The following is a 25,560-nucleotide window of genomic DNA, read 5'->3' as shown; positions in this document are numbered from 1 at the left end:
GGCACTCTGTTCACACTCAGGGAATGGCACTGTTCACACTCAGGGAATGGCACTGTTCACACTCAGGGAATGGCACTCTGTTCACACTCAGGGAATGGCACTGTTCACACTCAGGGAATGGCACTCTGTTCACACTCAGGGAATGGCACTCTGTTCACACACAGGGAATGGCACTGTTCACACTCAGGGAATGGCACTGTTCACACTCAGAGAATGGCACTGTTCACACTCAGGGAATGGCACTGTTCACACTCAGAGAATGGCACTGTTCACACTCAGGGAATGGCACTCTGTTCACACTCAGGGAATGGCACTGTTCACACACAGGGAATGGCCACACTGAATCTTATAGTGGGAAGTACACTTGAACACATTGGCACAGGGACCCACTTTCTAAATATAACCCCAGCAACACAGACACTGAGAGAAACAATTAATAAATGGGACCTCTTAAATCTGAAAAGCTTCTGTAAAGCAAAGGACATGGTGAACAAGACAAAACAACAACCTACAGAATGGGAAAAGATCTTCACCAACCCCACATCAGAGGTCTGATCTCCAAAATATACAAAGAACTCAAGAAATTTGTCATCGGGGCTGGAGAGATGGCTCAGCGGTTAAGAGCATTGCCTGCTCTTCCAAAGGTCCTGAGTTCAATTCCCGGCAACCACATGGTGGCCCACAACCATCTGTAATGAGGTCTAGTGCCCTCTTCTGGCCTACAGGCATACATGTAGAGAGAATGTTGTAGACATAATAAACAAATAAATAAATAAAAAAAAAAGAAATTTGTCATCAAAAGAACATATAATCCAATAAAAAAAATGGAATAAAGACCTAAACAGAGAACTCTCAACAGAGGAATCTAAAATGGCTGAAAGACACTTAAGGAAATGTTTAACATCCTTAGTCATCAGAGAAATGAAAATCAAAACAACTCTGAGATTCTTGTAAGAATGGCCAAGATCAAAAACATTGATGACAACTTATGCTGGAGAGGTTGTGGGGTAAAGGGAACACTTCTGCACTGCCAGTGTGAATGCAAGCTAGTACAACCCTTTTGGATTGTCAGTGTGGCGATTTCTCAGAAAATTAGGAAACAACCTACCTCAAGACCCAGTAATACCACTTTTGGGTATATATCCAAAGGATGCTCAATCATGCCATAAGGACATGTGCTCAACTATGTTCATAGCAGCTTTGCTTGTCATAGCCAGAACCTGAAAACAACCTAAATGCCCTTCAGCCCAAGAATGAATAAGGAAAATGTTGTACATTTACACAATGGAGTAGTACACAGCAGAAAATAATAACAACAGCTTGAATTTTGCAGGAAAATGGATGGAGCTAGAAAACATTATTTTGAGTGAGGTAACCCAGACACAGAAAGACAATTATCACATGTACTCACTCATAGGTGGTTTTTAACATAAAGCAAAGAAAACTAGCCCACTATCCTAGAGAACCTAGACAACAATGAGGACACTAAGAGAAACATACATAGATGTAATCTACATGGGAAGTAGAAAGTAGAAAAAGACAAGATCTCCTGAGTAAATTGGGAGCATGGGGACCTTGGGGGAGGATTGAAGGGAAGGGGCGAGGCAGGGATGGAGCAGAGAAAAATGTAGAGCTCAATAAAAATAATAATAATAAAATAAAAATAGTAACACGAGAGAGAGAGAGAGAGAGAGAGAGAGAGAGAGAGAGAGAGAGAGAGAGAGAGAGAGAGAACCAAGGGTGAAACTCAGAAAACAGCTAGCGGGAGCTGCTTCTCTCTGTCTGCCATGTGAACCCCAGAGATCATGTTCAGGTCATTAGGCTACATGTTGTTCTCAGAACTACACACCTGCATCCTGGTATGTGTGTACCCCAATAAATAAATAAATAGATGCAATACAAGTTGAAAATAACAATGTACCAGACATCCAGAAAAGGATGGAGGGGCTGAGAGACGCTCGGCAGCTAAGAGGACTCAGGCTGGATTTCCAGCACCCAAACGTCGCTCACAACCATGTGGGACTCCAGTTCTAGGGACATCATGCCCTCTTCTGGCCTCAGCAGGCAACTGCACACTCGTGGTGCACTCCCCACAAGGCCAGCATCTGAGTCAGTAGCATTGTTTTCTGCATCTTGACATGCTAGTCTTTGTGAAAAGTATCCTTGCTGGCACACAGCAGGTGACAGGCACAGGGCATACTCTGCCTCAATTCACAGCTTATTAAACTATTGCAAAATAAAATTTCATTTATTTATTCATCATTAATTTATTATTTCCTTATTTTTTTGGTTTTTCAAGACAAGGTTTCTCTGTGTAACAGCCTTAGCTGTCCTGGCACTAGCTCTTGTAAACCAGGCTGGCCTCGAACTCACAGAGATCTGCCTGCTTCTGCCTCCTGAGTACTGGGATTAAACATGGCGCTACCATCACCCAGCAAGATTTTAGTTTTAAAAGGCTTATTTTGGTGTGTATATGTGTGTGTCTGTGCACATGAATGCAGTGCCCAAAGGAACCAGAAAAAGACTATGGATCCCCTGGAGCTGGAGTCACAGGGGGTCATGGGTGCTGGGAGCAGAGCCCAGGTCCTCTGCAAGAACAGCAAGTGCTCTTAATCACTGCACCACCTCTTCAACACCAGAACAAGATGTCATGTTAAAAATGTGTCTGATGCTGAGAGGGTGTGGTGCTGATGCCTGTAATCCTAGCATTTGGGAGGCTGGAGCAGGAGCATCGCTGAGAGTTTGAAGTCACCCTGGGTCTGCAGAGTCCTGCACATGGGAGTTGCTCAGGGGGAGGTGGCACCACCATGCGTTCTTGGTTCCATTTTACTATGATCACTTTGTCGTCAGTGGCTGCTTTCTGTTCAACTTTGATGGTCACAAAACAAGCCACGAGGCCCCTGAAGAAGAAAATCAATGGCCACATTGACAATCGGCAAATTCGGAGCTCCTGGCTGGCATCAGGTGTCACTGGACTGGATATAACTGAGTCATCCAAGTGATCACACCAGCGGTTGTACAATCTCTTAGGCAATCAGTTCATAATGGGGATTGCGACAGTAGCCAAGCCTTCCAGGTCCCGTGTGTAGAACAGGAAGAATGCTGGTGTTCTTAACAAACACGCAACTTCTCTATCAGGGATCTGGCCTGGGAGAGAGAGAAGCGAGAGCGAGCACACGTTGGTGTTCAGTGTGGCTCCTGGGAACCTGGGATGCAGCTCTGGGATGCATCTGAGTCTGGAGTATACCAGGCAGGGCCTCTACCACTGATCCCACGTCTCCATAAGAGACTGTGTTCCAAAAGTAGGAAAGGAAGAAAGGAAGGAAAAGAAGGAGTAGTCTCCACGTCCGCCAGGAGACCATTACGCTCTGTGGTGGAGGAAGAAAACCGCAAAGAGGGACTAAGGACAGGAGAAGAATTGTTGCTATATGGGTCTGACAATGCCATAATGAGACCCATGCTCTGAGTGCTCATAGAAAGACAATCAAAAGGGAAAAAAAGGAAGGAAAAAGAGAGAAGTAGATGGGAAAAAGGGACAGAAGGAAAGAACAAGAGGAAGCCGAGTCACAGGACCCTACCCTACTAGGCTTCCTGCTGCCTTTGGCCTTTGTGAGCTGAGGATGCTATCACCCATGGCACACTTCACTAGTCTGTAGGTACCTTCTTTTATCCCTCCCTTTCCCCCTTCCCTCTCTCTACCACAGGCTTACAAAATATCCACTGTGAATGTCCCAAGTGTGTCATTTTAATGTACGTCACCCCATCGATATTGTGTAATACAGCACATCCTTTCCCCAAGCCCTATGCCCTTTAAGGGTCATTAGAATACCAGAGGGTTTACACACCTACCTTCACCCCTGCCTCTCCCATGCACACAGCAATTCCCCGGGTGGTGGGACTTAGAATTTATAGATAAAGAAATAGGCTAGGGCCAGTTAGATACTACACCTAGTAAAGGCACTTGCTGTCAAGTCCAATACCCTGCATTTGGTTCCTGGAGTCACATGATGGAAGGAGAGAATTAGCTCCTCTACACACACTCTATGGTATACAACACTGTAGCATGTGGAGCCCTGACCTCCACACACACACTATGCTACACACACACACACACACACACACACACACAGTAGCATGTGAGCCCTTACCTACACACACACACACACACACACACACACACACACACACACACACACACTATAGCATGTGGAGCCCTGACCCCCCCCCCCACACACACACTGTAGCATATGGACACACACACATGCACAAACTAAACAAGTGAAAGACAGTTTTTAAAAAGCAGGTTTGGAAAGCAAAGCTGATGACCACCTTTCAGAACAGTAACCAGAGAACTGTAGGCTAATGGCCACAGGCAGCCGTGATGGGACCCTGATGGGACACTGGCGCTTTAGCTCCCAAGTATTAGGAGCCTGTGTGGTGGGATGCAGAAGGGAGAAGGGAGATAGTACCCTTAGGTTCACAGGAAGAAGGGAATTCTGATGCTTACAGGTTTTGGGGGTGGGAGGCTCCATATCATGTGGCCTAGCCTGACCTAGTGTGCTTGCCTAGGGGGGGGGAGGGAGGGTGAAGTGGGGGGAGGGAGAGGGGGGCAGGGAGGGGGAGTGTGAATTCAGTCTGCAGGTGGTAGGGAGAGAGAAAGCTGTGAGAGTTTGGGAGGCCTTCTCAGCAACAAGGGGTAGGGGTGGGCCTGGGCAGGGCACAGAGGCTACAGGGGGTGGGGATTGAATTTGGGGAGATAGAGCATGAGCTACCAAGGTCTGTGATCTAACAATGGGCATGAGATAGCTTCTAACTTCTGGTCACCCTGAAGAGCTATGTGAGCCACAGGCTCATACATGTCCCCTCCTGGGTGTGACTATGCAGCCAGGAGAGAAATTGCTGAGTCACAGGGTGTGGTGTGTATGCGTGTGTGCGTGTGTGTATGTGTGTTGAGGTCAGGGGTTCATATGCTACAGTGTGTGTGTGTGTGTGTGTGTGTGCGTGCGTGTGCATGTGTGCGCGTTTGAGTGTGTGTGTGAGAGAGAGAGAGCCGACAACACCTAGGCGAGATTTTCAGAGCAGGAGGCTCCGTGCTGACCCTGGAACAGCTCAGATTTGTGAACACTGAGCATCCCTCACAGGACCAGCCCCCTCCTGCCCATTTTCCTAGCTTCATTTAGTGTCAGGGACGTCTTCACTCAGTGGGTTTTTGTTTAATGTTTATTACATTAATTTTGCTTATTTGGGTATGGGGCGGGGCATCAGAGGGAGGGCAGGTCTCTCCTTCCACTATGTGGGTCCAGGCATCAAGCGCGGGTCCTTAGGCTTGGAGGCAGGCACCTTTGCACGGTGAGCCATGAACCTCCTTCGCAGCGTTAGCTTTAGGAATTTTCATGTATTTTTAAAGCCTTTGGTCTATCTTCCCATGACAATCTCTCTTTTTTTTTTTTTCTGAACGCATTGAAGAGCTGAGAGATGGCTTAGCTGTGAAGAGCACTGGCTGCTCCTTCAGAGGACCAGAGTCTGGTTCCCAGCACCAACCACTTGTAAGTCCAGCTCAGGGCATCCGACACCCACTCTGGCTTCGGAGGGCAGCTGTTCTCCTGTGCATACACACACATGTGAGAACACACACACTCACAGCTGTTTCTTACACAAAAGCTGCCACAAATAACTCCCCTCTCCCAGTCCATCCCACCCTCCTTTAAACTGGAACACTTAAATTGGCTGTCATGAAACTAGCCAGAATTTTGTCTTAACAGTTTGTGATTTTGAAGGCTCAACCAGTCATTTCCTAGAGTCATGTACTTGCTTTTTAATTTCTTTATTTAAATATTTATTTATTTATTTATTATGTATACAATATTCTGTCTATGTGTATGCCTGCAGGCCAGAAGAGGGCACCAGACCCCATTACAGATGGTTGTGAGCCACCATGTGGTTGCTGGGAATTGAACTCAGGACCTTTGGAAGAGCAGGCAATGTTCTTAACCTCTGAGCCATCTCTCCAGTTCCCGCTTTTTAATTTCTTTAATTCCTTTAATTCCTTAAGTCTCTAAGCATATCTTGCACCTAAGTGGTGTTTAATTTTTATTTTGAGACAGGCCTCACACAGACTCACCATGTAGCTGAGGATGGCCTTGAACTCCTGACCCCCCTGCCTCCACACTTCCTGAGCACAGAGAGCACACGTGTGTGCACCACACCTGGCTTTGTAGTGGCCTGTTTTCTTTCGGTGTGTGATTGTGACAGGCAGCTGGTGTGCGGACGGAGGAGTATGCGCATGGAGGCCACTTTCCCCCAAGATTTATTTACTTTGTGCGTATGAATATTTTGTCTGCCTGCGTCACACCCCTGAGCTGGAGGTAACGACGGTTGTGAGCCACCTCTCTGGCTCCCAGCTTGTTCCTTTGAGACACAGAGTTCCTCAGATACTCCAGGCGGGCTGTCCAGCCAGCCCCAGGGATCCGCCTTCTCAGGCTTCCAGTGATAGACTTACAAGCAGGGCCCATCAAGCCTGGCATCTAGAAGCTTCTCAAATACACGTATTTATCACATGTGTTCCTGTAAGCAAGCACTTGGGAACACATATGCCACGGTGTCTGTGTGAGGCTCGGATGACACGGGAGCTGTCACCTCCTTCCAGCACCTGGGCTTCAGGGTCCAGACTCAGTTCTTAGGCTCGTGTGTATCTTTAGGCCTCTATGCAGATGCCTTTGCCCTCCGAGCCAAGTCAGCAGCTGTGCCTGGTTTCCTGAGCTCTGGAGGTCACACTCAGGTCCTCTTCAGGGCAAGCACTTTACCAACTGGCCCCGGCCTCTTGTTTCTGTCTGAAATTCTTTATTTTATGTATTTATTTATTTTTCTGTTTATTTATTTGTTTGTTTTGTTTTATCGAGTCAGGGTTTCTCTGTGTAACCTTGGCTGTCTTGGAACTTACTCTGTAGACCAGGCTGGCCTCAAACTCAGAGAAATCCACCTGGGATTAAAGGAGTACATTACCATTGTCTGGCATAAAATTTTATTTTTGACATAGCATCTCTCTGTATAGCCCAAGCTGGCCTGGAACTTTCTGTCCTCCTACCCCAGCCTTCTGAACACTGCGATGCTTCCAGTTCTTGTGATGCCAGATGGGAACCCGGGCTTTGGTTTCTTTCTTTTTATGAAAAGATTATTTATTGTTATTGTGTGTGTATATGATGTGTGGAGGCTGGGATCAGTTCTCTCTCTCCACCTCTATGTAGGTTCAAAAGATCAAACTCAGGGCGTTTGCAGCTAATGCTCTATCGGCTGAGCCATCTCTCCAGCCCTGGGCTTGGTTTCCAGTATGGAGGGAACTGGTTTTCCCAACATCATTTATTCAGCATCCTGTGATCCCCTGTCCATCTGAGCTGCTGTTGAAATTTACGTTAACTCCTAGACTTGCACATCCACCTGCCGCGAGTCTCCTCTGGCTGTGGCTCTTGGGCCCGCTTGTCTGGTCTGTTCCTCCATAACCTCACCCTTGGCGTGAGCATCAATCACTTCTGTCTGTCAGGGCGCCAAGATGTGTCTTAGGTGAGAAGCTTGTTGTTGCACCACCACAGCCCTGTGCTCCTCTGTCTTACAACACCAGCAGGAAGGTGAGAACCTGTCCACCCTAGACATCAAGGGACTGCTCAGAGAAGCCTGCCTCCTCCCCACTGGAACCAGCATCCAGTGGAAAAGACGCATCCTCACGTGAGAAGAGAAAGTCAGCTCAGCTTCCTCCTTCTGGAAACTTCCGTTCCCATGCCCTCCCCTCTGTGTCAGCACAGACAGCCAAAGGTGTCTCTGCCACTTGCATTTTATTTTGCTCGATCCAAGCTGAGGTGAGAGAAACCCACACGGGACTGGAGTAAGGAGGAAATCCCCGAGAGCGTGGGCTACAGCTGATTTGTGGTCCTGTCTATATAGTTTTAATTTTTTTCTTTTTTTAAAGCAATCTTTTTATTTTACATATCAATTCCAGTTCCCCCCTTGCTTCCCCTACCTTCTCCTCCCCACCCTCAATCCGCACCTCAGAAAGGGTAAGGCCTCCCATTGGGAGTCAACAAATCACTTGAGGCAGGATGGAGGCCCTTCCCTCTTATATCTAGGCTGAGCAAGGTATCCTTCCATAGGGAATGGGCTCCAAAAAGCCAGTGGTCCCACTGCCAGAGGCCCCCCAAGGGGGGCTTTTATTTTTGTGGTATAAGGTGGTTAGTCCTCCCCAGGATACCACCTTCCAAGTGAGAAACAGGGGAGGGGTATTCCAACTTTTCCATCTTTTTCGTTTTGAACAGAGCTTGTGACAAGCCCACATGCCCGCACGTAGCACAAGCTAGCTTTGATGGTCGCTGTACAGTTCGTGGTGACCTTGAAGTCCTGAGCTCCCCACTCCCCTCTCCACAACAGCACACCCTGTTTCTACCTCATGAGTGCTAGGTGAGCACTCCACTAGAGGAGCTACGCCCATAGCAGCTTCGTTACCAGGACTGGTTCTCACCCTGTAGCCCAGGTTGGCCTCAGTCTCCAGACCTCTGTCTCCTGAGTATGGGAATTACAAATGCCAATTACTACGCTCAGCTTTCTTTTTACTTCCCCTTCCTTCCTTCCTTCCTTCCTTCCTTCCTTCCTTCCTTCCTTCCTTCCTTCCTTCCTTCCCTCCTTCTTTCCTTTCTTCCTTCTTGCTTTAAAAAAATTCAGTGCTGGGGGGCAGACAGAAGGGAGACGGGGATAAGGCCGGCAAGGTGGCTCAGCTGGTAAAGGTGCCTGCCTCCAAGCCTGACAACCAGAGTTCAACCCCTAGGACGCGCAGGGTAGAAGGAGAGAAATCAAATCCGGGACGTTGTTCTCTGACAGAGCAGGCCAAGACATACACGTACCTCCTCATCGTCCCCACCTGCACACATTAAAAAGAAAATAAAACATTAGCAAAAAATTTTTAAATTCAGTACGGGGAGGGGCATTAAACTCAGGGACTTGCACATTGCAGCAAGCTCCCCATCGCTTGGAACACGGAGGAGAGGCTGGTGCTCTGTGACCTTGTCTGACTCCACACTTCAGATAAACTGGGTGCAGCCGAAATGAGCTTATCAACCTCCTACTACATTGCTGGGCAAGCCCAGATATTGCTCATGTCCACAAGTGACCTGGAAACCACGCCCTCGGTTCCTCATGGGGGATACTAGGCTTGGCTCTTGGCTCTACCACCAAACCATGACTCCAAAGCCTTACTTGCCCCCCTCTACATGTAAGCCGGCCAGAGACTGGCCTTAGTGGCCTTGGCTTCCATCTTCCTGCTTAGATCTGGGTCCCAGGGCTTCTCTGATGCTTCCAGGTTACTTGCTAACTAACATAAATGATAGCTGGGCTTGGCCAGGGGTGGGGGATTGGCTGAGCTATCTCAGCTTTATCCAGTTTATCTAGTGTGGAGTCAGACCGGGTTGTTCCATCTGTGTCTTGGGTTCCCTGCTCACCCTTGACTCTGATCTTGAGTCACGAGGTCCCCAAACAAGACCACCACAGAGCCGGCATCCGATGCAAACACACAGCTGTTTGTTCATTGATTACAAGCTTGAGCCCAGACCACCACCCAGCACTCTGAGGCAGCCAGTGGAGGAAAACGGCGGGAGCCTCTGGGGTGGGATTTTAAAGGGTGATATAACCCTTGGTGCTTCAGGGTGGGGTATGCAACCTTTAAATTCATTGGCTGAGGTCTAGGGAAACTTCCAAACAGCAGCTATCAATAGTCACAAGGACACCTAGGGCCAGCAGATGTCATTTACCAAAGTTTCTTATTGGCTGGCCCACCTGGGTTGCCCTGACTGGGGACGGGGTGACGATGACGTGGGGGCACACACCTGGCAGTTTGTAGTCTTTCTTGGGATTGTTTGTGACTTTTCCTGGAACTGAGTTCATCCCCTACTTAGGCCCTGTCTAAAATGGAATTCTAAAATGGAGTTTGTTCTGCTCCTTCACATCCAAGACCCACCACTTGCAAGAAGCAGATTGGAGATGGGACCTATGTCTTTGGGAGGTGGAGAATCTGCCAGGAGCTTCCCATGCTCGGTTTATGCCTTAGTTACAGCAAATATCTCATGAACCCACTATCTTTGTGTGAATACACGTGTGTGTGTGTGTGTGTGTGTGTGTGTGTGTGTGTGTGTGTGTGTAGGGCAGAGGCTAATGCCAAGTGTCACTTTTTAGGAACTGCCCACCTCATTTTCCGAAGCAGGGTCTCCCTGACTAGGCTAGGCCAGCTGGCCAGCCAACTCTAGGGACTCACCTGTCCCCATGTTCTCTCTCTGGTGAAATTTGAACAAAATGCACTCTCTTTTCCATCAGAGGATGAAATAAGGTAAAACCCCATTAAAATTAGAATAAAAATGCTGTTTGGCAGAAATTCAAATTCCCCCAGGGTCAGCACTCCTTGAAATCAAAACACAAGCTCAGAGTTGCGCCCTCTTTTTGAAAGTCGTGATTTGTTGGTTGGATGTGCTGTGCTGTCCCGGAAACTCAGAACAAGGCATAGCACCCCTTTACCCCAGGAATAAGAACCCAATTGAAAGCCAGGTGATGGCGGCACACATTTTTTTTTCCCAGCAGAGACAGGCAGAGTTCAAGGCTAGCCTGGTCTATAAGTGAGTTCCAGGACAACAAGGGATACATAGAGAAACCCTGTCTTAAAAAACCAAACTAAACCAAACCAAACAAAATAAAACAAAGAACCTAACTGAGCCCGGCATGGTGATACAAGTTTTTAATCCCAGCACTTGGGAGGTAGAAACAGGTGAATCTCTATGAGTTCAAGGACAGCCAGGGCTACATAATAGAGAGACCCTGTCTCAAAGAGCCAACATAACAAAACCTATGGGACCCTCACTGTGCATGCGTAGTTTGCATGGCTATGTAGCCTACGAAAAAAAAAATCTGGAGGCCACCAAGATGGCTCAGCTGACAGGAGCACATATTCCTCTCGCTGAGCACCCAAGTTTAGGTCCTCACGACCACACAGGGAGGCTCTCAGCAGCCTGTGGGCGCAGCTCCAGGGGATCTGATACTCTCTTGTCCTCTGTGAGCGTGTGTACACACACTCTCAGACAGATACACAGAAATGAAAGGTAAGTATAAAGAAACCTGCGGCCTGGTGAGATGAATCCTTGGGTGGGGACTGTCTTCACTAAGCCTGAACACTTGGGTTTGATCCCAGACCCACATGGTGGGAAAAGAAAACAAGTTCTCAAAAGTCGTTCTTTGAACTCCACACTTAAAACACACACACCCCGAAAAGAGTTTAAAAATTGTGAAGAAACAAAAAGGTGGGGCTGGAGCGATAGCTCAGAGGCTAAGGTAAGTGGTTGCCCTTCCAGACGACCTGGGTCTTCTTCCCAGTACCCGCAAGACGTCTAAACTGTAATTCCAGTCTCAAGGGTTCTGATGCCTTTTCTGGCCTCTAGGGGGCACTGCATACAGGTAGGGAATAGTCACACATGCCGGCAATACACCTACACACATAAACTAGAAATAAACACCTGTCTGAACTACAGATTCATTCACAGCATCCCACCTTTCCCAGACATCTGCACACCATGCGTAGTGAGTTGCTTCTGTAGCCTCAAGGATGAGGGAGGCTGGCTTCTTGCTGTCCACCATTAAGAGAGAACATTTATGTTACTGTGCTTTCCATGACAAAATACCCTAGATAAATGCCTTAGATAGAAGAAAGGTTTATTTAGATTTGGACTTCAGAGGTTTCAAGTCACCTTGCCTTCGGGTCTGTAGTGAACTCATTCATCAAGGCGGGAACAGGAAGTGAAAGAGGCTGCTCAAACCACACTGACCAGGAAGTAGAGAGGAAAGGTTAAGGTCCTGACACCATTCTTCTCCAAGGGTTCATCCACAGTGACCTAACTTCCTTCCACTGGGATCTATCTCTCAAAAGTCTTGCAGCTTCCAAGATCACTGCCAGCCTGGACCAGCCCCGACACAGGAGCCTTTTAGGACTCACTTAATAGCCAAACTAAAGTAGTACCAGACTGCGCATCACTAGCTTGGGAGAGACCGAGAGTCAGCACTTGAGGTGTGGCTTTGGTTGAATGGACATTGTTTTTAGAGCAGTTAAAAAATATCAAGTTGAACACTGTGCATTGGGGACTAAGTCACATACTCAAGAAATTAGGGTAGAGTTGTAACTGGGGGACTGCTATGACCCTGTCAGGCAGCAAGTTTCGACTGTTGGTTAGTTAGTAGCATTAGCTCGATAAGATCTCGAGTCACCTAGGAGATAAGCCTAGGGACTGTCTGCAAGGGGTTAGTTGAGGTAGGAAGGCCCGCCCTGGACGTAGGCAGCACCAGCTCATAAGCTGGGTCATGGTCTGGCTAAGGAGGAGGAAGTCACTGAAAGACCATGTGTATCCTGCTTCCTGACTGGGTGCAGTGTGACCAACCACCTCAAGCTCTTGGTTTGCTTTCCCCCCATGACAGGCTGCACCCTGGACCCGTGAGCCAGAATGAATCCTTTCTCCTTAAGCTGCCTTCGTCAGGTGCTCGGCCACAGGCATAGAAAAGTAACTTAAGGTAGTTATTATTTGTGAAGAGAATGTAAAGTCACCAAAGGACCCTGCAAATCCAGTGTCGTGGAGGAGAAGCTGGTGTGAGTTTGACTGAGAATGGTCACCACAGGTTCATATATTTGAGTGCTTGGTCCTCAATTGGTAGAGATGTTTGGGAAGGATTAGGAGGTATAGTGTTGTTGGGAAAGGTGTGTCTCTGTGGTGGGCTCTGAGGTTTTAAATGCCTGGGACACCCTCAATTAGCTTTCTCTTTGTCTTGTGGTTGTGTCTCGAGATGTGAGCTCTCAGTTACTGCTCCAGCACCATGCTCCACCCCATAGTGGTCATGGACTCTGACCCCTTAAACAGTAAGCCCCATATAAACTTTTTCTTTAAGTTTCCTTGGTCTAGGTGTCTTAGCATACAATAGAAAAGTATCTAAGACAGCACTTGCCCACAGCAGCATAACACAGGAGGAGACGTACCAAGGAGGTTCTTCCCATGGCTTTTATTTCTGGGTCTAAATCTGGGTTATAGCTGCAGAAAAGGCTCAACTCTGGGTTTGTGTATTGATTTACTGAGGATGATGGGTTTCAACCCAACCCATGTCATTCCAGGAAGTGTCCCTGGGGTCTGGCTATAGAAATGGAGCCAGTCCACCATTTGGGACGAGGATCTTGATGTCAGGAGACATAAAGCGTGGCCTGTCTGCAGCATCCTCAATGGCCGTGCTTGTCACTGTAGTGGGATGATGCTGGCTCACGAGTTGGATTTGATGGTGTCCTCAATCCACTTAACGAACTCACATAGGTTGGTGTAGACACCTGGCCTGTTCCGCTGGGCACAGGGGAAATCACCCCAGGACACAAGGCCCTGCAGCTGGCCATTGCAGACCACAGGTCCCCCGGAATCACCCTGTTGGGGAAAAGTGGAGGCACACAGAAGGGGGCAGGGGTGTGATCAGGTAGAATGAGAAGGAACCGGACACCAGCACCATGCATTGATGGAGAAGGGTCGGGACACAGGAAGCAGGTATGGAAAGGGGGAGAGGACAGACAGGATTCAAGGCAGATAAAACAGAGAGGCAGAGAGAGAGAGACAGAGAGAAAGAGAGAGAGACAGAGAGAGAGAAAGAGAGAGAGAGGAGAGAGAGACAGAGAAAGAGAGAGAGAGAGGAGAGAGACAGAGAAAGAGAGACAGAGAGATAGAGAGAGAGAAAGAGAGAGAGAGACAGAGAGAAAGAGAGAGAGACAGAGAGACAGAGAGAGAGAAAGAGAGAGGAGAGAGAGACAGAGAGAGAGACAGAGAGAGAGAAAGAGAGAGGAGAGAGAGACAGAGAGAAAGAGAAAAAGAGAGACAGAAAGAGAGAGAGAAAGAGAGAGACAGAGAGGAGAGAGACAGAGAGAAAGAGAGAGAGAGAAAGAGAGAGAGAAAGAGAGAGGGAGAAAGAGAGAGAGAGAGGAGACATTGTTAGCATTTCACTTTGTGTTCAGCTTGTAGAAAACCCACCAGTCAGGCTCTAGTCAACACCCTAACCTCGTCCCAGCTCTATCTCTGCTAGCTTCCTCATCAGCTTCTCCTCACAAGATTCTAGACTGTCTCCTCTCCTCTCATCTCCCCATTATCTATCCATCCATCCATCCATCCCTATCTATCTATCTATCTATCTATCTATCTATCTATCTATCTATCTATCCATTCATCCCTATCTATCTATCTATCTATCTATCTATCTATCTATCTATCTATCTATCTATCTCCTATCTTTGCTTCCCTCCCTTCCCTTTCTCTTTTCTTTCTTCCCTTCTCCCTTCATTTCTGCTTTTTCTGTCTTTACTCTCCCCTGCCCTCCTTGTCTTCCTCCTCCTCCTGTTTATTTCTGCTGTTTGTTTTGAGACAGGGTCAGGCTGGGCTGAAACTTGTTATCCTCCTGCCTCAACCTTCTGAATACCTGGGATGACAGTCCTATGCTAACAGGCCTAGATGCTGTCTCAGTGGTTTTCTCTGAGCCTGAAAACCAAGGCTCACAAGAGCTGCTGCCTGAGCTAGAGACATGAGAGGAAGCCAGCCCGCAATCAGGCACCACAGTGATGTTATTAGCGCAGCCGGTCTTGCAGCTGTTTGTTGTTATTGTTGCTGGTGTGTGTGTGTGTGTGAGTGTGTGTGTGTGTGTGTACACGTGGAGCTCGGAAGACAGCCTCAGTGGTCTGGAGCTTACTGATCCAGCTAGGCTGGCTGGCCAGCAAGCCTCAGAGATCCACCACTTACTACCCCAGCTTCCCACATAACTGTACCCAAGAAATAATTGATTCCTTTCCAGTCTTTAAGTCAGATCAGCTGCTCCCTTGCTGCATTCGCACAGGACTTCTCTGGGCCCTTAGCCTGTGTGAGTCTGGTTCCAGGAGTTTCATGCTCTGCCTATAACATCCAGACTAAGGAAGTCCTCCCGACAAGCACCACAAAGACTGGACTTGCGTTGTCTTCTCTAGTGACTCTGTAGAGCTTCCTGAAACAGCACTATTCATGAAGTGTCTCAACCAAAGGAGTTTCTAAAAGTCTTTACTGTCCGTTTCAAAAAGATTTTTTCTCATGTAAAATTAGTGGTTCTCACCGGGTATTGGTGGTGTAGCCTTTAATCCCAGCACTCGGGAGGCAGAGGCAGGCGGATCTCTGTGAATTCGAGGCCAACCTGGTCTACAAGAGCTAGTTCCAGGATAGGCACCAAAGCTACAGAGAAACCCTATCTCGGAAAAAAAAAATTAGTGGTTCTCAACCTTCCTAATGCTGAACCCTTTAATACAGTTCCTCATGTTGTGATGACCCCCAACCATAAAATTATTTTTGTTGCTACTTCAGAACTGCAATTTTGCTACTGTTTTGAATTGCAAATCGCTGATATGCAGATGGTCTCCTGTGAAAGCGTCCTTTGACCCCAGAGGTTCACGACCCACAGGTGGAGAACCACTGTGTTAAATTACGTGTACGTGTGTGAATTTGTGTGTGGGTATATGTATGTGAGTGCAGGTACCTGAGAAGAAGGTGTCAGATTCCCTGGAGCTGGAGTTACAGATGTGGGTGCTGGGAACAGAACTTGGGACCTCTGGAAGAGTAGCCAGTGCTCTTAATGGCTGAGCCACCTCTCTAGTCCTGATCATAGGATTCTGTGTTTTCTTTCTGCTTCTTCAGCTCTTCCTAGACACTCTTCTTAAAACACTTAAAACAAGGTTTCTTTTTTCTTTCTCATGACATTTTATTAGCATTTATTAGAAGACTATCATCTAGTGAATTCTGTTTTACCCATCACAGGCTTGGAGACAGAATTATGACAGCCATTACGTAAAAGGGACCTCCTGAGGTGTAGCACCTTTGTGCAGGGCACAACCTATCTGACCACAAGGAACAGCCTTGATGGTTCCTTCCAGATCTGAACTGCGATGGGGTAGTTGATTATATCTAGCAAACTGAGATGGATTTTCAGGGTAAAAGGCATTGTGTGTTAGATGTGTGTGTGAGTGGTATATTGATAATTGTTATATATTAACTAAATTCTGAAAATGTCACTTGAGAACATAGAGAGGTGACATATTAATTAAGTATAACATACTATTAACGTTAATCTCACCTCCTTAGTTATTTATTTACTGTTTTGTGAGGCAGGAGATAGAATTCAAGCCTTGTAGCATGATAGACAAGGACTTACCACTGACCACACCCGCAGGCCCTCACTGGGGGGTTCTCAGCAGGGACTTACCACTGACCACACCCGCAGGCCCTCACTGGGGGTTCTCGTCAGGGACTTACCACTGACCACACCCGCAGGCCCTCACTGGGGGGTTCTCGGCAGGGACTTACCACTGACCATACCCGCAGGCCCTCACTGGGGGTTCTCCGTACGGACTCTACCACTGACCACACCCCTAGCTCCCCTAGCTTCACTTTTACCTTTTGTTTTGAGATGGGGTCTCACTACGTTGCTCAGGCCAACCTTGGACTTACGCTGTAGCCTAGGCTGGCTCTTGGCTTTCATCCTTCCTGATCAGCCTCCCACATATCTGAGATAACAAGTCACGCCCCACTTCTTTAAATTTAAATTTTTTTTTTCCTATATGAAAACCGAAAACTGAATGTGGAGGTTCAAGATGTGTGTCCATCAGAGAAGAGTACTCGGGAGGGTGAACTCTATGAAAGTAAGGGTCCTGGGAGTTAATAAAGTCCAGGCGATCTGTGTGCACTTGCTGGGCTGATGAGGAGGCTCAGTGGTAACGGTGCTAGCTGCTGAGCCCAATGGCCTGAGTCCAATCCTGAGAACCCACATAGTGGAGGAAGAGAACTGACCTCGGTGTGTTGTCCCCCGACCACCACGCACACACCGCGACACAAGTGTACACACACAAATAAAATACATAAATGGCAGTCATGCTTCTGGATAGATGGAGCGGCACCCAGTGCTTACCTGGCAGGAGTCCCTGCCCTCTTCATCACCAGCGCAGAACATGGTCTTGTCTATCTGTCCTGGGTAGGAGTCTCTGCACCTCTCCTCACTCAGCACGGTGACGTTCAGGCACTGGAGGACTTTGGGGAAGTTATCTGTGGAACAAGAGCATCGTGACGGGCGGAGGGTGAGAGGGGGGCACAGCGCAAGCCCGCTGTCCACTCCCTAGCGAGACTGTGACGGGAAGACGCAGAGTTCCAGGGTAGCCTGAAGAGCAGGAATCAGGAAGAAGCAGTGTACTCACTGTGACTGCTGCTCGTTGTCCCCCAGCCAGACACCATGCATCTGGTCCCCGCGGTGGGACAGCTAGAGGCAATTTTGATGGGCGTCACTGAGCGAGAACTACGGATTTTTCTGTTCATTTTGATGAGCATGAGGTCATTGGAGTGGCCAGGGTGGGAGTAACCAGGGTGGGGGATGGATTTGATTCCCTGGAACATCTGCTGACCGGACTCGTAGACAGGTGACATGGAGTGGTGGCCCAGACGGATTCTGAAGACTCTGAGGAATGTGGTGACGGTCACTGCCAGCCCAGAACTTTGACCACCTGTCCAAGGCAGTCCCCATCCCTACTCTAACCCATCCTCAAGCCCAGTGTTAGCCATTTTCACCCAACTTCATTCCACCCCCAACCTCAGAACCTCCCGTCCTCACCCACAACCTAACCCTGTCCTCAACCCAACTCTATTCCCGTCTTAATCCCAGCTCTACCCACTCTGAACCCAGTTCCACACCTTCATCACCCCTAACTGTACTCTATCTGTCTCTACCCTGTGTGCACCCCCATCCTCACCAAAGCTCCTGGTCTATCTGCAGCCTGTGTGCACCCCCATCCCCACCACAGCTCTGGTTTATCTCTACCCTGTGTGCACCCCCATCCCCACCACAGCTCTGGTCCATCTGCACCCTGTGTGCACCCCCATCCCCACCACAGCTCTGGTTTATCTCTACCCTGTGTGCACCCCCATCCCCACCACAGCTCTGGTTTATCTCTACCCTGTGTGCACCCCCATCCCCACCACAGCTCTGGTCTATCTGCAGCCTGTGTGCACCCCCATCCCCACCACAGCTCTGGTCCATCTGCATTCTATCTTCCACATTAAATCCCTCCCTCCCTCCCTCCCTTACTCCCTCCCTCCCTCCCTCCCTCCCTCCCTCCCTCCCTCCCTCCCTTACTCCCTCCCTCCTTCCCTCTATCCCTCCCTCCCTCCGCTCCTTCCTAGTCCCCTCCTCAGACCTCTCCTCTCCTGCTCCTCCCCAGTCCCCAGCCTCCTCCCATCCCCTTTTCTCCAGCTGTACTCACGGCTTTCTGCAGTGCGCTGCTGTGAGCAGCCATTGTGGGTTGATCAGCACCGCCCCACAGTACAACTTGTTGGGTCCCAGCAGCAGCGCGCCCTGCCACGGCTGCTTGTCCTTATCACAGTCTGACCCGTTCACGATGCGATTGCTGCTGTCCGACCTGGAATCCTCCTCTGAATCGGACTCCCTGCTGAGGTCTCGGTTAGTCCCGTAGGGCCGGCTGCCGGAGGGGTTGTCACAAGCGGAAACCTCGTCCGCAAGAACAGGCTCTAGGAAGAGTCGGTGGAGAATGGGCTGGGGCGGGGCTCTGATGCAGGGGTACTCTTTCAGAGTCAGGAACTGGAACCAACCCAACTGTCCGACCCCAGGCTCTTAGATAAGAAATTGGAACCAATTTCTACTTGGAGGTGAGGCCAGGGGTTATAGGACTGGGCGAGGGCTGAAGGACTGGGTCCTAGGATGTAGATAACAGAGTTGCAGGGTGAGGCTAGGACGGAAGGGTAGGGTCAAGACGATAGAGGTGGAGCCAGGTCGGTCAGGTGTGGCCCGATCTGTAGGGGCGGGGTCAGAGTCGTGTGGGCAGGGTCAAGGCTGCAGGGAAGGAGCTTGTAGAACTAGCGGAAAGGCAACTCAGCCAGGGAGTTGGGGTTTAGGACAGATTCCTAGTTCTATTGGGCTCCATGGACTTTGGGAGCCTCAGGGATCCCTGACATTGCTTGGAGCTCGGTTGATGCTCCCTGGGGAGGAGGAGAGTACCCTGGAGGCCCTTAAGGACAGAGTTGGCTTGAGGCTTGGTACCTAGTTTCCAGAAGTGGAGTCAAGCCAAGCCCAGTGTCACAAGCCTGTCAACCACCTATTCAGGAGGCTGAGGCACCAGGATGGCAAGTTTAAGACCTGGGAGGCTGAGGACTTGGAATTTAGAAAGAGGCGAGGCCAAGGTTCCGTGGTGTGATCAGTCCCACAAAGAGCTCTGACTTTGGAAGGTGGAGCTGAACTCTGGAGCTACCTACAGCAAGGTTGAGCCTAGCCAGGGCTCTGGGGACTCCGTTGAGGACAGTGGGTGGAGTCAGAGCTCTTGGATGGAGCTTCGGGAGGGGGACAGGAAAAGGGGACTGAAGGGATACAGCAAGGGTCATTTTTGAATTCCCGCAAAGACGGGTATGCATTCTGTCGCTACCCCCATCCCCCATAAGCCAGACGCTGGTCATGTTCCTGCTAGTGACCCAGAGAAGGGAGGCCTCAGTGTTCTATACACCCACAGGCATATTCCAAGGAACACATTGTGCCCCAGTGCACCCGCCCCCCAGTGTCAGGTGGTCTCTCAGGAGCTCATACACCTTGACCAGCCTCTGAGTGACAGGCAGGCACGTGTGGATGGGAACACAGCACACACTTCTGCACATGGGCACACTGACATGTCATACTTAAAGGACATTTATATTCTCTTTCCAGGTTGGCACAGTGCAAGAGAATCATTTCAGTGGCTGCCCACCTTCTCCACTCACTTCTCACTCCGTTCCTTGAAGCAGGCTCAGGAACCCTAGATCCAGCTGCATGAGCACACATCCAGCTGTGCTCACAGCCTCACAAACACACAGCCCCCCCCCAAGTGTAAAGATCACAAGTACCGTCACAGACACCCTCACATGTAAAAGGGATTGTCTGCAAACACTAGGGTCATGTGTCTCTACAGGGATGAGCAGAGCTACACCGCATTCCAGACATAGAGACTGGGGTGCAAAAGGGCCAGACGCACAGTAGCATTTGCAGCACCAAACTGGTCACAAAGCCTCCGAGGGGCAGCACTGTCTGCCACGCACAGCCACTTGATGGGGAAGAGACCACACACGAGCCGCTCACACTTACTCACACCTGTAACCCAGAACGTGCGAGGCCGAAGCAGGAAAACTAACAGGGCTTCGGAGTTCCAGGACAGTGTAGGCTTCAGAGCATGTTCTAGACTAGTCTGGGCTACAGAGTGACATTATGTCTCAAAAACTAAAAATAAGGGGGTCTGGAAGAAGGCTCAGCAGTTAAAAAACACTGGTCACTCTTGCAGGAGACCTGGGTACAATGACGGCTCACAACCACCTGCATCTCCAGTTCCAGGAGAGCTGACGCCCGTTCTGGCCTCTTTGGGCACTAGGCATGCTTAATGCAACATTCATACTAATACAATAAAATAAATAAAAAAACCAAGCCAAAACCAAAGCAAAAACACATGATGGCATATAGCTGCAATCCTAGCCCTTGGGAGTCAGGTATGAGAGGACTGGCCACAAGTTCAAGGTCAGGCGGGTCTAGATAGTGAGTCCTAGACCAGCCTGAACCACACAGTGAGACTCTGCCTCAAAAATAAATAAATAAATAAATAAATAAATAAATAAATAAATAAATAAATAAATAAATAGAAGCCCTTGCCTTCTTCCCAGTCCACACACAGCTATGGGGCCCATTTTCAATTGTGTAACCACACAAACACGATCACACATTCACCTGGTCCACAGAGGCAGTCTCTCACACACACTTAGGGACTCTAGTTACCTGAGACCCCCAGAACCAGGGTTGCAATCAGGGTGGCCACCATCCACTTCCAAGGATGCACTATCCTCGCCATGACCACTGCACCTGGTAAGAAATTGGAGAGGCCTAGGTGATTCTGGAGAGGCCTGTTCTGGAGAGAGTTCTGATCCACTTTCCTGGCCTTCTCTGCTCAGTTTCCCTAGAAGACATTGATCACAGGGGTTGGACAGCCTCACCCAGGGGCCAGCAGTGCAGGGGAGGACTGGAAGCATCTTACAGTCCTTTGAGTGTGGATAGCTAGGACAGGCAGGGTGAAACCAAGATAAGACAGAGCCAGCCCCAGCCCCTCTCCTCCCTTACCCGCTGAGACCCCCTCCCCAGGCCTCACCTGCCACTGTCCCTGGGTCCCCTGGGCAGTGGGTGGTGGGGTCTGGCTCCCAATATAGCTGCAGACTTCTCAGGCTGGTCTGAGCTTTCCAGCTGCCACCTCCTCCTCTGCTTTGGCACCAGGTGATATAACCACCCACTGGTCCCTGGGGCACATTCCCTGGCAGTGAGGTTCCTGTCAGTCTGGGCCCCAGCACTCACTCTTCCTGTCTCCCCTCCCCTCCACCCTCAGAACACCCCCCACCCAGTGCCTAGTACCACTCCCTCCCTCCCTGGCCCCAAGGATGGGGAGGGGTCCTCAGGGCAGGGAGGCCCTCCTGGCACCTGGCTTCTCACCAGCTCAGAGCTGCTCTTCTGGAGCAAGGGTTCCTGATTTCTGGAGCAGGGGTTCCTATGCCACATTCACTCACTCATTGCTTCTGTGGTCCCTTTCTCATCTCTCCTCCCAGCTTTGTCTGTTTTTAAAATTCTACCTAGTGAGCTAGCTGTCAGTCCTCACGAAACCTCACAGAGTCTGTCAACATTTGACACCCAGTGAGTCTGTCAGCATTTCTTTCCCCGTCTTTCTGTCCCCGTTTCTCTCTGTCTCTACCTCCCGTGCATCCCGTCTCTCTGTCCCCGTTTCTCTCTGTCTCTACCTCCCGTGCATCCCGTCTCTCTGTCCCCGTTTCTCTCTGTCTCTACCTCCCGTGCATCCCGTCTCTCTGTCCCCGTTTCTCTCTGTCTCTACCTCCCGTGCATCCCGTCTCTCTGTCCCCGTTTCTCTCTGTCTCTACCTCCCGTGCATCCCGTCTCTCTCTGCCACTGATTCTCTTGGTGTCTGTACTGTCGCTCTTTTTCTCTGCCTCGCTCTGATTTTTCTTTTTTCTGTGTGTCTGTCTCTGGCTTTCTCTGTTTTTCTCTCTCTCTCCCTGTCTGTCTTTCTTTTCTCTCCTTTTCTGTCTCTCATCTCTGAATATTGGTTTCCTATCCCTTTCTGTCATTTCTGTGTCCCTCTTCCTGTCATTTGGGCAGGGGAGACAAGACCATTTGTGGTTAACACCCAGGATCCACTCCTGGCCCCCATACCGGGTCCCAGGCCAAGGGTCGGCAGGAGGCAGGGAAGCAGGCTTCCCCCACCAGGTGCCCTGGTTCAGCCGGCACAGCCAGACATGGATGACACAGCTGGGCAGGGCAACCTGGTAATGGAAAAAGAGGCCAAGAGCCAGGACCAGAGGTGGGTGGCTCCTAAATCTTTGGGAAATGGGACACTGAGTGGCTAGTGGAGGACCATCCCTCCCTAGTGGAGCACCACCCCTCCCTAGTGGAGCACCACCCCTCCCTAGTGGAGCATCACCCCTCCCTAATGGAGCATCACCCTCCCTAGTGGAGCACTACCCCTCCATAGTGGAGCACTACCCCTCCATAGTGGAGCACCCCCTCCCTAGTGGAGCATCACCCTCCCTAGTGGAGCATCACCCCTCCTTAGTGGAGCACCCCCTCCCTAGTGGAGCACCCCCCTCCTTAGTGGAGCACCCCCTCCCTAGTAGAGCATCATCCTCCCTAGTGGAGCACCACCCCTCCTTAGTGGAGCACCACCCTCCCGATCATGACCTCCGGCAGCCTCTTCCTCTCTTTTCTGTCCTGATCTCTCTTTCTGTTGATGCCCCCACTCCAATTCTCCAGGTCTCTACCCCCAAGGGAGGCAGGAGCCCAGCATCTATGAACCGAGTGCCAGACACAAACCTTCACATGAAATGACAATCATGAGGATGTGCCGATTCCAACAGAGATGCTAGAGCCTGGGATGGGCTTTACTGAGCAGGAAAAAAAAGTCAAACAAAAACCCCACACTGAGGTTTAATGTGATTCTGGGAATTTGTGTTTTGTATTAAAGATGCAACATTAGTGGCCTATTTCTCTCTTGGCATTTGTTTTGACTTATATGGTTTTTAAGTTCAGTGTGCAGTTGTTGAATGTTTTATCTTTAAAATTGTAGATTATATTTTGCTTGCTTTTTACTGTATCATCTTAGGGATCTAACCTGGCGTTGTGTGTACATGGTGAGTGTGCACACTCGAGCGGTGGTCAGTGGCCAGCCTGAGGTCATCAGGCTCGCAGCAAGCGCTTTTACCTCTCGGTGCTCACCTCAGCCTGTTCTGTGGAATAAGATCTCATGCCACGGGCCAGCTGGCCTCAATTCACAGCAGCCTTCCAGCCTTAGTCTTCCAAGGGCTGGGATTACAGGTGTGAACCATGACATTTAGAGATAAACCACCATTTTTTTGAGATAAGATTTCATGTACCCACACTAGTCTTGACCTCATTCCATAGCTGATAACCTTGAACCCCAGGCCCCTCTCCCTTCACCTCCTGAGTGCTGGGGTTGTATGCACCCCTATAACTTGTTTGATGCAGTGTTTTGGATCAAATCCTGGGCTTCATGAAGAACAGGCAAGCACTACAAACTGAGCTGAATAATATAGCTCAGTTGTTTGAATTCTAACAATATCTTCTTTCTTTTTAAAGTATTTTTTTTAATGTGTGTGATTGGTTTGCCAGTTTGTCTGTATACACAGCATGTAGGTGTCCATGGAAGTTAGAAGAAGCAGCCCTATCCCCTGGAACTGCAGTTATTATGGGCAGCTGTGAGCCACTATGTGGGTGCGTCTTCCGGAAAAGCAGTCAGTGGCCTTAACTGATGAGCGAGCTCTCCTGCCCCTTAGAGAGATTTTTTTTAAAAAACGATTGATTTATTTTTTATTTTTATTGTGTTGGTTTTTTTTTCCTGCATGTATAACTGTGTGAGGATGCTGGGTCCCTGGAACTGGAGTTACAGACAGTTCTGAGCTACTTCGTGGTAGCTAGGAATTGAGCCTGGATCCTCTGGGAGAGCAGACAGTGTTCTCAACTGAGCCTGGATCCTCTGGGAGAGAAGACAGTGTTCTCAACTGAGCCTGGATCCTCTGGGAGATCAGACAGTGTTCTCAACTGAGCCTGAATCCTCTGGGAGAGCAGACAGTGTTCTCAACTATTGGACCATCTCTCCAGCACCTAGAGAGATCTTTTAAATTTTTAAAATTTATTCTTTGAGAATTTTATTTATATGTACAATACATTTGATCATATTCATCCTTACCACCCACTCCGGCTCCTCCAGATCCCTCACATCCCCTCCCAATTTCAAGACTGTTTCTCCAACTCCTCCAAATCCCCCATGCTCCCCTCTCATTGTCTAGTTTGTTTTTTAATTTTTATTTATTCCTTCATACAATACATCCTTGACTGCAGCTTCACCTCCCTTCACTCTTCCCAGTTTCCTACCTCTTCTTTCCTCCAGATCCACTAGGCCTTTCCCATCTCCCTCCAGAAAAGATCAGGCCTCCCAGGGATAGCTGAACATAACCCCACAGGATAAAATAAGACCAGCCACAAAACCTCACGTCAAGGCTGGGTGAGGCAACCAGAAGGAGGAAAAGGGTGTTCAAGTCAGGAAAAAAAGTCAGACACCTCTATTCCCACTGTCAGAAGTCCCCCGCCAACACCAAGTCAACAAACATAACATATATGCAGAAGACCTAGTGCAGAACCATGCAGGTTCCCTGATAGTTACTTCAGTCTCGGTGAGCTCCAACAGTCTTGCTTAGTTGATTCCACAGGTCTTGCTCTCTGGTTCCCACAATTCCTCCTCCCTTCTTACATGGGGTTCTCCAATCTCCAAGAGGGACACAGTGGAGACTTCCAACTCGGGCTTTCTTTCTCTGCCTAATGTTTGGCTATGGGCCTCTGCATCTGCTCCCACCCCCACCTGCACAGTCCATCCGCAAAATATGTTCTATTTCCTCCTTCTAGAAGATCCATTTGTCCCCTCTTGAGCCCTCCTTGTTACTTAGCATCTCTGGGTCTGTGGAGTGTAGCATAGCTATCACTTCCTTAACAGCCAATATCCACATATGAGTGAGTACACACCGTGTTTGTCTTTATGGGCTGGATTACCTCTTTTAGGATTGTTTTTCCCTCTAGTTCCATCCATTTGCCTCCAAATTTTATGATTTCGTTTTATCTTATTTATTTATTATTATTTATTATCTTGTTTTTTTAAGCCTGTCCTGAAGCTAGCTCTTGTAGACCAGGCTGACTTTGAACTCACAGAGATCTACCTTTCTCTGCCTCCCGAGTGCTGGGATTAAAGGTGTGTACCACCACCTCTCCACCATGATGTCATTTTAAAAAAAACTTCTGTGTAGCACTCCATTGTGTAAATGTACCGTATTTTCTTTATTTATTCTCGGTTAAAGGACATCTAGGTGGTTTTTAGCTCTATTA

General features: G+C 49.1%; 1 protein-coding gene across 1 annotated transcript; it reads right to left on the bottom strand.

The window, feature by feature from the left end:
* Positions 1-13,172: 13,172 nt before the first annotated feature.
* On the bottom strand, positions 13,173-24,466 carry Klk5 (kallikrein related peptidase 5). Its single transcript, XM_075953196.1, has 7 exons — positions 24,374-24,466; positions 22,324-22,433; positions 20,890-20,973; positions 18,350-18,652; positions 17,291-17,547; positions 17,008-17,141; positions 13,173-13,469 (listed from the first exon to the last, which is right to left on the bottom strand). Exons 1-7 carry the CDS (start codon positions 24,464-24,466, stop codon positions 13,314-13,316), a joined length of 1,137 nt encoding a protein of 378 aa, XP_075809311.1. The 3' UTR covers positions 13,173-13,313.
* Between the last annotated feature and the right edge of the window lie 1,094 nt (positions 24,467-25,560).

Source organism: Microtus pennsylvanicus, chromosome 18, assembly GCF_037038515.1.
Source record: "Microtus pennsylvanicus isolate mMicPen1 chromosome 18, mMicPen1.hap1, whole genome shotgun sequence".
Taxonomy (NCBI): domain Eukaryota; kingdom Metazoa; phylum Chordata; class Mammalia; order Rodentia; family Cricetidae; genus Microtus; species Microtus pennsylvanicus.
The sequence above is the reverse complement of the archived record's forward strand: the minus strand, read 5'-3'. Positions and strand labels throughout refer to the sequence as shown.